This window comes from Suncus etruscus, chromosome 1, assembly GCF_024139225.1.
Source record: "Suncus etruscus isolate mSunEtr1 chromosome 1, mSunEtr1.pri.cur, whole genome shotgun sequence".
NCBI classification, from domain to species: domain Eukaryota; kingdom Metazoa; phylum Chordata; class Mammalia; order Eulipotyphla; family Soricidae; genus Suncus; species Suncus etruscus.
This window is the reverse complement of record NC_064848.1, coordinates 63986155-64001451: the sequence shown is the minus strand read 5'-3', so window position 1 is coordinate 64001451 and position 15297 is coordinate 63986155. Positions and strand designations below refer to the sequence as shown.

The 15297-nt window shown below is 38.4% G+C and overlaps 1 protein-coding gene across 1 annotated transcript in view; it reads left to right on the top strand.

Annotated features, from left to right (window-relative positions):
• UHRF2 (ubiquitin like with PHD and ring finger domains 2) overlaps nt 1–9095 on the top strand; it is an 89041-nt gene extending 79946 nt beyond the window's left edge. The window contains exons 11-16 of the mRNA XM_049773230.1: nt 1729–1891; nt 2694–2834; nt 4410–4506; nt 4810–4967; nt 6866–6964; nt 8096–9095. Of these exons, the coding sequence (XP_049629187.1) occupies nt 1729–1891; nt 2694–2834; nt 4410–4506; nt 4810–4967; nt 6866–6964; nt 8096–8242 (805 nt within the window). The 3' untranslated portion in view covers nt 8243–9095. The remainder of the gene's footprint in view (nt 1–1728; nt 1892–2693; nt 2835–4409; nt 4507–4809; nt 4968–6865; nt 6965–8095) is intronic.
• The last annotated feature ends 6202 nt before the right edge of the window (nt 9096–15297 follow it).

The following is a 15297-nucleotide window of genomic DNA, read 5'->3' as shown; positions in this document are numbered from 1 at the left end:
AGGACAGTTAGAGGCAGCAGCCCCTCACATTACAGCTTTCTTTTGCCTCATTTTCCCTCTTGGACTCTTCACATATTTGAAGAGCTTGAATATTGAAGCTAGGAGTGCGTTAACAGTACCAGTTACTGATGACATCATTAGCACTGAAGGGACCTGTGAGCACCAGAACAATCCACTCACTAATAGAAAGGTGGTATTTATTATCTTTATACTGGCACTTTAAGAGGATAATATATATATATCATAATATACTTTATATATATCATATATATATATATATATATATATATATATATATATATATATATATATATATATATATATATATATATACTTTACAGTGTAAAGTTCTTTTACTTTAGGGGCTAGATTGGAATGCCCGTGTCTGACCCAGAACGGATGCAGGTTCTATCCCTTATGGCCCCTGAGACCAGGAATGATTTCTGAGCATCGGCAACCCAAAAAAAAAGAAAAAAACCCAAAACTAAACATTCTTTACTTTAACAATAGAACTATTTAGGAGAGTTCAATAGATTAGTTTTGTATTTTTTATTATTATTTTTGGGGGGAATTCACACCCAGAGGCGCTCAGGGGTACTCCTGGTTTTTTACTCAGAAGTCACTCCTGGCAGGATCAGGGACCATATGGGATGCCGGGAATCAAACCTGGGTTCGTCCTGGGGCAGCTGCTTGCAAGGCAAACACCCTACTGCTGCGTTATTTCTCCAGCCCCTCAATAGATTAGTTTTAAGATTTTTTTTTAGTGTAAAAAAGGAATTTTACCCACTTTTTCAATATCTCATTTGACTTACAGATTGACGTGTGTTTTTATATATATGGATATAAGTACTTGATTTTAGTAGTTTATTTTCACTTAGAGAGTAGATGTCTTCAAGGAAGAATACAAATTTAAACAGATCCTAGTTTGGTTTTTCTTTTTGGCAGAGCTAAATTCTACCAAGAAAGTCTTCTAAGTTTTCATAGTCTTATGACTAATTTCTACAAGTCCACACACATTAAAGGGGGCTCAATCAGTGCTGCTTCCAGTTCAGTGTTTCTCCTTTATCATGTATCATCAGTAAAATGGGATCTCAGTTAATAATTATAGTCATGATTTAGCCCAGTGATTGAGTGCTTCAGTTTTATTTAAACTTTTTTACCCTTTTGATGGAGCTCTTTAAAGAATACTCTCATATTTAACTTGGACTTAATATCTTCTAAATTATAAGAAACCTCATTGTCTGGCATATGGAAATTGGACATGGAAAGGTCATTTTTGTACCTTACTGCAGATTTTTCTGAATTTCTTTCTACATTATTCCAGCAATTTACCTCATTCATTCCCTTACCAAAAATAACTATTAAAAAAAAAACCACTTGCTTAGTTATCCAACTTTTTCTCCCCTCCCTCAACAAACGTTATTTAAAGAAAATTCCATGTATTTTTAGTTGTTTTCTATTATACGTGGCACAGATGTTATTACTTTCAGAAGAACCCTACAGGCTATCTGAGAACCAATCCCCCGGCTTGGGGGTGACATCAGAAAACTGATTTGTCTTCTCTGCTGGTGGGGGAAAGCATAATCCTATTATCTGGAATAATATGGAAAGAATCATAGAATCTTAACCATCAGGTAAGGCATAATTCACCTTTTAATTGAGCTAATGATGCGATTGTATACTCGAAGGAAGATTACTTGGTATAAAGACTTTGTTTTGTTTTTACAGGGCATTGGCCCTAAACTGTGATGCTCCATTGGATGATAAAATTGGAGCAGAGTCTCGGAATTGGAGAGCTGGTAAGCCAGTCAGAGTGATACGCAGTTTTAAAGGGAGGAAGATCAGCAAATATGCTCCAGAAGAAGGCAACAGATATGATGGCATTTATAAGGTGCTCTATCTGGCATGACATCTTGTTAGTCATTCTTCCTGGGCTTTCAATGAAAGACAGAGTAGCCACAGGGAACTACTCTACTGTGGGTGGGCTAAAACAAAGAGACCATTGCAAAACTGTTTCCACTCTTTTCTGAAAATGTAACAGACTCATATAAGCGATCACTTAACTTCTATACTTTGCTTTTGACGTTTATTTGAAATTCCTCATCGCAGAGTTAGAATGAGTATATATTCTCAGTGACAAAAATTTGGCTATTATAGAGCTTGACTCTTAGATCTTTCAAAGTGATTTAAATTGTAATTTTCAAAGCAGAGCACATTGTAATTATGAAGTAGATTTTATTAATTGACAAACAGGCATCTCTTTGCCACCATTTTATATATTGTTTCGCAGAGTTCGGTTAATTATTAACAAAATTTTGCATTTCAAATTGCAATTCAGACATAGGGAATTATCTTAATAGAAAATAGTATCAAGGGGCCGGGAAGGTGGCGCTAGAGGTAAGGTGTCTGCCTTGCAAGCGCTAGCGTAGGACGGACCGCTGTTCGATCCCCCGGCGTCCCATATGGTCCCCCCAAGCCAGGAGCGACTTCTGAGCGCATAGCCAGGAGTAGCCCCTGAGCATCAAACGGGTGTGGCCCAAAAATCAAAAAAAAAAAGAAAAGAAAAGAAAATAGTATCAAATATTTAACTTCTCTTTTGCATTTTGCACTTAATTCTACTAAGTTTGCACTAACAAGACATTATTAATAAGAGCAAGTTTTACATTTCAAACTAGTACTGATATATTATTTAGGTAGTTAAATACTGGCCAGAAATTTCAACAAGCCATGGATTTTTGGTTTGGCGCTATCTTTTAAGAAGAGATGATGTTGAACCTGCTCCTTGGACATCAGAAGGAATTGAGCGATCAAGAAGATTATGTCTCCGTTTACAGGTTAGAATACATTTGTTTAGACTATATTAAAACTACACACCTCATGGAACCAGAGCGATAGTGGGTAAGGCGTTTGCCTTGCACACGGCCAACCCAGATTTGATCTTAGGCAGAACTGGGAGTAGCCCCTGAGTATCGCCAGGTGTGGTCCAAAAATAACAACAACAACAGCAATAACAAATTAATTTAAAAAATAGAAAAACAAGACTTTATACTGAATTTGGGGGTTTGAGTCTATAAGGAATTCTGGTTTGTTAGTCTCTCCCCTCCCACCCCCACCCCCGTGTTTTATGTCTGTTGCATAGTTTAAAAGCTCTTATAGTTTGGGGAAAATATAGATTTCCCCGCTCCTTGTTTTAAGTTTCTCACCAGGATCTAGAGTCCATCCCCCTTTGGGGTATTTTTTATTATTATTTAATTACTGGCTACAAAATTGTTCATGATTGAGTTCAGTCTTAAAATGTACCCCACTCTTGGGGCCGGAGCGGTGGCGTAAGCTGTAAGGCATGTGCCTTGCACTCCCTAGCGCTACCAGGACAGACCACGGTTCGATCTCGATCCCTCAGCGTCCCATATGGTCCCCCAAGCCAGGAGTGATCCTTAAGTGTCACCCAGTGTGGCCCAAAAACCAAAAAAAAAAGTACACCACTCTTCACCCATAAACGTTTCCTACTACCAGTGTTTCCTGCTTCCCTCCCCACCTTTCTTTCCTCTCTCTCTCTCCCCCCCCCCACACTGCTCTCACTCTTATCACATCCATTTTTTTTCTTTTTAGATACTGGTTTGCAAGCCAGTGAAGTTGTTAATAAAGGATACCTTGCATATCACTTTATCTCCATCCAACACCCAGTTAATATCCCTAGTAATCAGTTTCAACTATCGTCATAATGGTCCCTTCCCTTTTTTGTCCTAACTGCACTGTTCCACTATTTGTGGAAAGTTTCTACCATGAACTGGTCCTCCTCTCTATTGTCTCTGAATATTATCACCACACTATGTCTTATTTTTCTTATATCCCATAAATGAGTGAAAATATTCTGTCTATCCCTCTTCTTCTGATTTGTTTTAAACGTACAACATAATACTCTCCATATTCATCCAGGTATAAGCAAAGTTTATGACTTCTATTTTTTTGTTTGTTTGTTTTGTCTTTTAGGCCATACCCAGCAGTGCTCAGGGGTTACTCCTGGCTCTGTGCTGAGAAATCGCTCCTGGCCAGCATGGGGAACCATATGAGATGCCAGGATTTAAACCACTGTTGGTCCTGGTTTGGTCCCTTGCAAGGCAAACGCCCTACCACTGTGCTATCTGTCTGGCCCCATGACTTTATTTTTTTTTTGAACAGCTGCATAGTATTCCATTGTGTAGCCATACCAGTTTCTTTAGCTACTCATCTGTTCTCAGGCACTAGGGTTGTTTCCAGATTCTGGCTATTTTAAATAGTGCTACAGTAAACATAGGGTTGCAGATGGTATTTTACTGTTGTGTTTTGTGTTCTTAGAGTATATTTCTAGCAGTTCCACCTCCTCTTTTATATGAAGCTTTAACCTATACTAGTCTTTTTCCTCCCATCAGTATCCAGTAGGTTATCCTTCAGAGAAGGAAGCAAAGAAGACTAAAGGACAGTCAAAGAAGCAAGCCAGTGAAGTCTCCAAAAGATTGACTACAGATGGTAGGTAATAGTTGCAGTTCTTAAGTTGTAATGACATTGTTTAGGAAAATAATGTGAGAAAGGAAATCATAAGAAATTAAAAGCAAATTAATGTTTGTGGGGAAATAGGTACTGGGAGGTTTAGAGAGTTACTTCTGTTAAGTATGTCTAAGTCAACAACAATATATAACATAGATTTCAGAGAGATTAGATGCTACTTTATGCAGCTTATCTTTGTTAAATAGTAATGGAATAGTAATATATTTGTTACATAGTTCTCAAAATCGTTCATAAATTCTTCAATATAATTCCAAATAAATCTAGATAATTGTCCAAGTGCTTCCAAAGTGCCCAAAACATCAGATTCAGCAGAACCAGTGGAGGCTTTCCAACTCACCCCCCAACAACAACGTCTAATCAGAGAAGATCATCAAAACCAGAAACTATGGGATGAAGTGCTTGCATCTCTTGTGGAAGGACCAGTATGTTCATGTTTTTTAAATAATATTTTGAATAAGCAAGTGATGAAAACTAGTTTCCCTAAGACACATCATTTTCATAAATTAGTCAAAATCAGGAATGATCCTTTTCTTCAATCTTCTCATCAAGTGCCATCACCTTTCAGAAATAATAAGGTAGGGGCCAGAGCGGTAGAGCAGGGTGTAAGGCATCTCTGCCTTGTGTGACCTAACCTAGGACAGACCGTGGTTCAATCCCCCTGCATCCCATGTGGTCCCCCAAGCCAGTAATGGTCCCTCCAAACCAGGAGTAATTTCTGAGAGCATAGCCAGGAATAACCCCTGAGCATCACTGGGTGTGGCCAGGAAAAAAAAAGAAAGAAGAAAGAAATAATAAGGTAAAACTTAATAAATTTAAGTTGATTTTTTTTTTGGGTTTTTTTTTGTTTGTTTTTTGTTTTTTGTTTTTGGGCCACACCCGTTTTGACGCTCAAGGGTTACTCCTGGCTATGAGCTCAGAAATCGCCCCTGGCTTGGGGGGACCATATGGGACGCCGGGGGATCGAACCGCGGTCCTTCCTTGGCTAGTGCTTGCAAGGCAGACACCTTACTTCAAGCGCCACCTACCCGGCCCCTTAAGTTGATTTTTAAGGTATTATTTTTAGCAAACCAAAGGGTTTTGAGTTTTTTACTTGTACACATGTGAGTTTCATATATATTGAAGTTCAGGCATGGAGAGAATTTTTCTGCATGTAGAATACATTCAACTTTATCTAAAACTCAGCAGTCGGTAGGGGACTTATCTTGTACACATCAAACATAGATTTGATTTTGGCACCACGGATGGTCCTCTAGCTCTGCTAGAAGTAATTCCTGAGCTAAGAGCCAGCAATAAACCCTGAGCACTACTGGTTGTAGCTCTAAAACAAACTAATAAACTAAGAATCTCATTGGGAAAGCTATTAAGTTTAAAGAGACCAGATGATCTACCACTGTGTAAGTCTTAATCCAACGCCAGTTAACTCAGGCTAGAGGGTAATATAAGACAGCTATTAGTGAGAATTCTGAGAGTTTATGCACTATTATTATGGGCAGATTTTATACCCATTCTCTTCTGATAAGAAGGAACAGAGGTATTAAACTCACAGAACTGGGGTTTTGTTAAGAGTCTTAAATATTTGTTACATATATGCATATATTTCTTTACAAATACCTCTCAAAGATCCTACATTCTCTGCCTTCTCTACCTGGCTCTACTGACTCTTCTTGCTACTCTACTCTCTCAGGTCCAAACTGCTTTGTTTATAATGATTTCTGCATCTTGACCGTTGCCATATCTCTCTGACTAGAATTCTCTCCTCCACCTTCGTGTAGCTTTTCAGTGAGGCCTTTCCTGGCTACAGTTTCAAAAATAGCTACTCTATTATTTTAATTTGCTTCATTTGTTCTATTACTCTTATCTGAAATGGATTTTGGTCTGCTTTTCTAATGAAAAATAAGGTTCTGTAAGAGCAAGGACCTTGCCATTTTCATTACCATTTTGTAAGTTGAGGGCCTGAGTACATGTGGAACTCAAAAATTCCTCTAATCCCTCTAATATCTTAAGTTTTTATTTCTGATATCATAGAGGCACTGGGAAATATGAATCATTAAAAATTTGTCAGGGAAAGGATTATGATATTAGGGTGTGAGTTTTTCAACACTTCCCTCTAACCAGCATACATTTTATGTGCTGGATGATACATTATTGATAATTCACTTGGCTTTTATAATCTGTGTTTTTAAGTAAATGTCAAAACAATTTTGAAATGAGATCTTTGATTTTTTTTAATTTTTTATTTGAAATTCTTCCTCTTTTTTCTATTAATGTGAAATATTTCCATTAAACTGATCATTCTCCTTTGCCCTTAAATACATTTTAGAATTTTCTTAAAAAATTGGAACAATCTTTCATGTGTGTCTGCTGCCAAGAGCTAGTCTACAAGCCTGTTACAACAGATTGTCTCCACAATGTCTGTAAAGTAAGTAGAATTTCTTTCTTATTCTCCCTTGTTAAGACAAAAGCATAATAAACTCATTTGTACCAGGTGAAAAAGCATTGTTCTGTGCAGTTGAATAGATGTATATAACTGTATATTGGTGGTAAATTTAATTTCTAATACTAATTCAGATGGATATGATTTCATTATTTTATCATGTTTGGAATTATCAAGAAGTAGTTTAAAGGGGCCAGAGCAATAGCATAGCAGATAGGGCGTTTTCCTTGCATTTGACCCAGGCTTGATTGCCAGCATCCCATATGGTACCCCAAGCCTGCCAGGAGCTATGTCTCAGTGCAGATCCAAGAGTAACCCCTGAGAGCTGCCAGTGTGGCCCAAAAATCAAAAAAGAGAGAGAGAGAGAGAGAGAGGAGAGGAGAGGGGAGGGGAGGGGAGGGGAGGGGATTAAAATGTGGGGAAAGAGGTAAGGAGATATAACCCCTGAGAGCTGCCAGTGTGGCCCAAAAATCAAAAGAGAGAGAGAGAGAGAGAGAGAGAGAGAGGATTAAAATGTGGGGAAAGAGGTAAGGAGATATCAATGCTCTTTTCTAAGTTAACAAATATGTTGCCATATATTAAAGGTCAAGCTAATGTTGTTCCATGCACTTAGTGGTATTCTATGCAGATTCTAATTTAGAAGCACAGCCATATGAATTGAATATTGTTTAGTTGTGTGGTATAAAAGCAAGATAGAGGGCCCGGAGAGATAGCACAGCGGCTTGCAAGCAGCCGATCCAGGACCAAAGGTGGTTGGTTCAAATCCCGGTGTCTCATATGGTCCCCCATGCCTGCCAGGAGCTATTTCTGAGCAGACAGCCAGGAGTAACACCTGAGCACCGCCTGGTGTGGCCAAAAAGCAAAATAGAAATTTTAATCAGATCAAGCTTACTGGTTTTGTCCTCTTATATAACTTCTAATATACAATTTTCTTCTAGCATTCGAACAAACAAGCAAAAGAACAAAAATCATGTTTGGAGACTAGTTTTAATTGTGTAGTTTCTGTGCCTGTTATGCCAGACAAAGTTTCTAGTTGTTGAGTAGTTTTCTTTGTACTTTATCCTCAGATGAAATTGAAATTTTTGCTTTTTCTCTTTTGTCTTGGTTTTGCCTTAGGATTGCCTACAGCGCTCCTTTAAGGCTCAAGTCTTCTCATGCCCTGCTTGCCGCCATGATCTTGGCCAGAATTACATCATGGTCCCCAATGAGATTCTGCAGACTCTTCTTGATCTTTTCTTCCCTGGATACAGCAAAGGACGATGATCTACCACTGTGTTGTTCCTGGTGGCTTGTGGACAATAAAGAATCTTAACATTGGGATAGGGAGGGGGGACGTGGAAGCAATGGTGGACCATATCGCTCACGTTCTGAAGCCGCTAATCCTCTTTCCTATTTAGCCATCATCTTGTGTGTGTAGTAAGAGGCCCATCTCTCAGCTGTCTTTTAAATATCAAAGGTAGTTCCTGACAGTGACAACTAGTTTGAGCAAAAGTCAAAGCCTCAGCTCTAGTTGATAACCAAGTAACGATTTATTTTGCAACTACCTCAGGACAGAAAAGATTTATGGGGATTTTTTAAATCATTGAATAATTAGTTAAATGAAATTTTAGCTACACACTGCCTCTCAAATATTAGTTGTGCCTGGTTCATGTAATTTGATTTCTCAGAAAAGGAAATGACACCTGAGATTTTTTAAATGAATGCAGCTTCTGTAGTGTGCATATTTGTTTTTTAATGTCTCTTCTTCCATTGCAATGTGTTTTTTAGCCCATTTTGTGAACGCCACTGTGCTTTTTTCTGGTGTTTTATGCAAGTTGACTACTAATGACTAATGAGAACAATATGAATGCATTGTTACTACATTAGTGTAATGTGGTGTGGTTTTGCACTTAAAAGAGGTATTCAGATGCTCTAGTTGTAAATGTTCATGAAATGCCTCTTCTGTACTAGTCAAACTGCTTTTAGTGAGTCTCACCAGTGGTTTTACATCTGCAGAGCATTAAGGGCTGGGCTGACCTTTGAGAGGATTGAAATTACTTCCTATTGTGATCCTAAATTTTATATTCACTATATTCCCCAAATATACCTAATAAATATTTTATGACCAGAAAAATAACTCCTTGCTTTACATTTTTATGTTTGCTTGGTTTATAACTGCATTTTTAAGAATCAGTCATTTTTAGTGGGTTTTTTTTTTTATTGGAATAGACATTCTGTACCCTTGATTTTTTTTCCGCTTGGCTGGTTGGTTTTTGTTTTGTTTTAATTTTACTAAATGGGAAGAATTCAAATTAAAAGCTAGTAACTTGGGCGAAGGGGCAAAAACCTTACAATGGTAAGGCACTCGCCTTGTATGTGGCTGACCTCAGTTCAATCCCATGCACCTTACGTTATCTGAGCAGTGCTAGGAGTGATCGTGGGTAAAGAGGCAGGAATAAGCCCCTAACACCAATGGGTGTACCCCCCCCCAAATAAAGTAATAACTTGGTTTTTAAATTAAGTTTTGTTTTGTTTTGGGGCCTTCTGACAGTGCTTAAGGGCTTTTCCCAGCTCATCGTTTGCTGCTATCATTGTGCATAAGACCTTATAATACTGAGTTCAGACTTGGGTCTCTGAAATGAAGAGGGCATGCTCTCTAGCCCTTTTAAGTAGCTCCTAGTATGTTTTATTTTTGTAATTTAACAATTTATGTTCTGTATTTAATTTTTATCAAAATCAACGTTCCTTTTTATTTTTACAGATAGAATACTCTAAAACCTTGTTCTAGTCTACAAATCTAGATTACATGTATTCATCAGATAAGTTATGTTACTATAAAATCAGTTTTACTACCTACAGATTCAGAGCCATATATCTAACCATTATTTTTTAATTTTTCCATTGCTCTAATCAGATGTTCTAATGCAGGGGTCCTCAAACTTTTTAAACAGAGGGCCAGTTCACTGTCCTTCAGACTGTTGGAGGGCCAGATTATAGTAAAAACAAAAATTGTGGACAAATTTCTATGCACACTGCATATATCTTATTTAGAAGTGAAGAAACAAAATGGGAATAAATACAATATGTGGCCCGCGGGCCGTAGTTTGAAGATCCCTGTTCTAATGCATTGTTATTAGTCTTCTAATAATCATAAGAGGTTAAGTGTTATTTTCCCCAACTTGAGAATGAATATCAAGTAACAGAAAAGTTAAGAAATTTAGCAAATGGTTGGGGGCCAGAGTGATAGTACAGCAGATAGGTTGCTTGCCTTGCACAGGACCAACTAAGTTTAATCCCTGCCATCCCAGATGGTTCTCTGTGACTTCTAAGAGTGATCCCTGAGCACAGAACCAGGATTAAATCTTGAGCATCCAGGTATGGCCCAAAAACTAAAAAGAAAAAAAGGAAGCGTAGCAATGGATAGATATACAAGTGTTGATTTTGCAAACTTTGGCATTCTCAGTTTAGACTTTGTCCAGTCTAACTAATCTCTTCCACTGACTATGAACCACACTCATTTCATTGATCTTCCCCATGTTAGATTAGATTCAGAATCATTTGCTGAGAAGCACAACATAAGTGGAGTTGTTGTCACGGGGCTAGTTATACAGATGTTAAGCTCATCATTATTTTAATAATTGAATTTTTTGTTTTGGTGTGGTTTTGGTTTGGGGGTCACAGCTAGATATGCTCCAGGCTGACAGGGATTACTCCTAACATGGTCTGGAACACTATATGGAGTGCTGGAGATTGAGCTGGGTTCAACACATACAAGGCAAGTGCCTTACCCACTGTGCTCTCTTAATCTCTCTGATTCTGAGATCAAATTTAAATAGGACTTTGAGAATGAAAATTATGAAATTACATCATGTAGTGCTGTATTCCCAACACCATTGGTCATATCGCTGCATAAAGTGTGGGGAATAGCTCTGTGTTTTAGTTACTGCATCTAGTTTAGTTCTACCACAGTTTTAGCAAAATAAATTATTCCCATATGTATACTGTATATTTTGCTCTAAATGGTAGACTAAGAAAGAAAGCTGATTACAGCTTAATATGTTTACATATATCAAGATGGCCTCAAGTTTGGCAATACTGTGTTGCTCTTAAATTTTTAAAGAATACTTTCTTTACATAAATATTTTCCTTGTGTTTAAAAGAGACAATTTTAGAACAACCACAAACTATTGTCACATGGAGGAGAAAGCAATATAAGCAGTATGTCATCAAATAGCAACAGACTGTTCAAATTTCCATTATCTCAAATGTCAGGGGTCTGTATCACAAATACATATATTGTCTTGTTTCTTGTTTGAATTAAGTAGGGTAAGAGGGAAGTCTCTTAATTATTATTAACCTCTTTCGTTTAAGTATTTTTTTTTATTATGTAGGCATCTCCATTTATTATTTTGTTGACCTTTTGGAGTTTTTGTAGCAAAATTGGATCCCTCCAAACTATGGTTTTGTTAATTATTACCATATAGCATGATTTTTAGCCTATTTATTTTATATAAATTGAATGTTAGAATTCAAGCATGACCGGATCAAATTTGAAGTCTTGGGGAGGGGGCAAGATTTCTTCACAAATAGTATGCTCTTTTAGTTTTATCATCTTTACATTTGTTTGTTTTTTTGTGTTTTTGGTTTTTGGGTCATACCCAGCAGCACTCAGGGGTTACTCCTGACTCTACGCTCAGAATTTGCTCCTGGCAGGCTCGGGAGACCATATCGGATGTCGGAATTCGAACCACCATCCTTCTGCATGCAAGAAAAACGCCTTACTTCATGCTATCTCTCCGGCCCTTTCACATCATTTTTTATGTAGTATCTGATTTGAAATACTACTTTTTCATGAAATTTATTATAATTAGTCTTAGCCTAATAATTCATAATTAGCTCAGCCTCTTCTGTGTGGATACTTTTTAATTTAAGTAGACAAGGTGTCTAGTTTCTGAACTCTCTTCTGGTTATCCAAGAAACACATGCTTGCTAATACACTTAAGATATTGGGTGAATTTTGAGATGCTGGAAATCGCTTAGCTTCTTCACAACTCTGTTGTGATAATTTGGCTAACAAGTGGTTCCACATTCTAATATAAAGCTTTGAATTCCAGCATTGATCCTACGTGCATGAACTGGATAGCTCTGACTTGCTGACTGTCTTTTCATTGTTGTTGTTTTTATTAGGGACCAGAACTCCTTCCCCACCACAGACACATCAGGACATCCTAAAAGAGAGTTCATGAATCTCTACCTGAATTGGCGAAATTGGAACTTAGTGTGTGGCCCATTACACAAGTTTATTTATATTGGGTAGAGTTATTCTTGGTTGGTCACTGTGTACTGACTTGGTCCCCATTATAGGCGGGAGCTAAAGCCATAGTACAATGGGTAGTCCCTACCCGGTGGTCCCCCCACAATGCCAGGAGTAAGTCCTGAACTGATTGTGTCCAGACAACAAAATTTCCTAAAGACATTGAATGCAACAAATACACATTACAAAGTCGCTTGACTCAGGAAATCAACAACTGGCTAGAGGAAATAAGGCTGACCAAATGATTACTACTCACAAAAAGAGTAAGAATAAAAAGAAAGAATAAGGTTTGCAGCTATATCTCCAAATGTGAAATTATACTGATAGAATAAGAACAAGCCACTATGCAATGAGAAGTTTGAAATTAGAGATTAAAGTTTTGGAAATATATATATGGTTATGAGAACAAAATATAACAGACCAAACATTGCACACTGCCAAAATTTGATTGTGAGGCTAAGTAATCCATTATACATGGATATCCTACAATATGTTTATTCATCTGTGGGTGAACATTGGGCTGTTTCCAAGATTTTGTATTATAAATAAAGTATCTGTGAACCTTTGTGTATAAAGCATTGGAAAAAAGCTTAACAATTTTTTATAAAATAAAACATGTATATATCATGCAACCCATAAATTCCTGAAGTCTTTACATATAAGTTTTCAAAGTAGATTATATCACCAACAATAATTTGTGCAAGCTTGGTTGCCCCACATCCCAATGCTTTGTCCTTTCCGTTATTACCATTCTTCATGTTATGTAATTCCTATAGGAAATGGGATGGTTGGCTGTTCAGAGACAAGAATGACTTCAGTAATGTGTGCTTTTCCCAGGCATTTCTGGCTCCCCAGTTCAAGTATTTGGATCAAACGTTTTTTTGTGGTTATTTTGGGGCAGTCTCTAGAGCTTCCATTCCTCGTCAATAGAGGTTATCAATAGAACTTTTCCCAGAAAAAAAAAGGGGGGGGGGAGGGAACCTTTAGACGGATATATAAGATAGGTAGGGCCAAAACTAGATTTGATCTCTGGCACCAAAATAGGTGCTCTGAAAACAGCCAAGTGTGACCCAAAAACTTAAAAGAGTAATTCTTACTCTTAAGAAATTAATGGTTGCCGGAGAGGTGGCGCTAGAGGTAAGGTGTCTGCCTTGCAAGCGCTAGCCAAGGAAGTACAAGGAAGTACCGTGGTTCTATCCCCCAGTGTCCCATATGGTCCCCCAAGCCAGGGGCAATTTCTGAGTGCTTAGCCAGGAGTAACCCCTAAGCATCAAATGGGTGTGCCCCCCCCAAAAAAAAATTAATGGTTATGGGACTGGAGTGGTGGCAACAAGCAGTAGGATGTTTGCCTTGCATGCGTTAATCTAGGACAGACCGTGGTTCCATCCCCCAACGTCCCATATGGTCCCCAAGCTAGGAGCGATTTCTGAGTGCATAGCCAGAAGTAACCCCTGAGCGTCACCAGGTGTGGCCCAAAAACACAAAAATTAATAGTTGACCAAACCTCTCTTGATTGGTGGGAACTTCCCCAAATTCCTCAATCTACCAGTAGGCAAAGATTTTAATTGAACTCCCACTGCTTTTAATTAAATAGTATTCAAACCAAATTGATTATGAGCTACTGACAAAGTGCTTGTTGGTGTCTAGTCATTCTAGATTGATCTATACTAATCTACATTCACCTTCATAGCTGAATGCTCAAGTCCAATCCCTTCCCCCTTGAATATCAGCTAGACTTAATCTCTTATAATGAATAGAATGCAGCAAGTGTTTTCATTTTTACAGTTCTTTTACCAAAATACTGTGGCTTTCTAAGTAGATGTTATGTTTCCTCTATATGTTTTCTCTGTTTCCATATAGAGAATGTTAGGTGTCAAGAAACTGATGTCACTAAGTTTCCAAATCCTCAAGTTTGAGTGTAGATGTGGAATCTCCCTTGGTCAAGCCATGTGATTACTTCACTTCTATATATTTAAAGGCCCTGGGTGAAGGTATCCACACCACTTTAGGTTCCTGACAAATAGGAATTAAGATAATGGATTTTTTTAAATTTTTATTCTCTTATTTGGGGGGGTGGGGAGGTCACACCGGGCAGTGCTCAGGGGTTACTCCTGGCTCCACGCTCAGAAATCACTCCTGGCATGCTCAGGGGACCATATAGGACGCCGGGATTTGAACCAATGACCCTCTGCATGAAAGGCAAACACCTTACCTCCATGCTATCTCTCCAGCCCATGGGTTTTCTTTTAATCACTAAATTTTGTAGTTTTATAGGCTTTGGCGGGGGGTGGGGTGGGGGGGGAGGTGTTTGGGTGCCACTCCTGGTGATGCATAGGCATTACTCCTTTCTATGCACTCAAGTATTGTTCCTGGCAGTTCTCAGGGATGGAACCCAAGTCAGCTACACAAGGTCAGCAAGGCAAGCGCCATACCTATTAATACTCCAACCTCTCTGTTTAGTTCGGTTTTTGGGGGCCCAACCCAGTGGTGCTCAGGGATTACTCCTAGCTTCTGCGCTCAACAGTTACTCCTGGCAGACTCAGGGCACTTTATGGAATTCCAGGGATTGTTCTCTGGTCAGCTGTGTGCAAGTCAAATGCTCTTAACTGCTCTGTTATCACTTGGGCCCAAGTTTTGCTTTAGGCCAACACCCAGTGGTACTCAGGGATCACTCCTGGCATGCCCTACTGGTATTGTTGCTTTGGCCCCATGGGGTTATTTGTTTTGCAGCAAAAGATTAATACGTAGGATCACCCTAAATGTCAGTTTGCTTTAAACAAACCTTAGTTTCATTGCTACAACCTGACTGAATTCATCTTTCCCCTTTTAATATATAGTTTGGGCACTATTGGTTGGCACTAAACTAGTACTATTAAGCACTATTCAACGAATACATTGTGGTCATCTAATAAACTAATCCTCAATTTACTTATTTGGTAATTTAAGGGCCACACCTACCTGTGCCCAATCAAGGCTTACTCCTGGCTCTGCTCCAGTATCATTTCTGATGAACTTGGGGGACCAT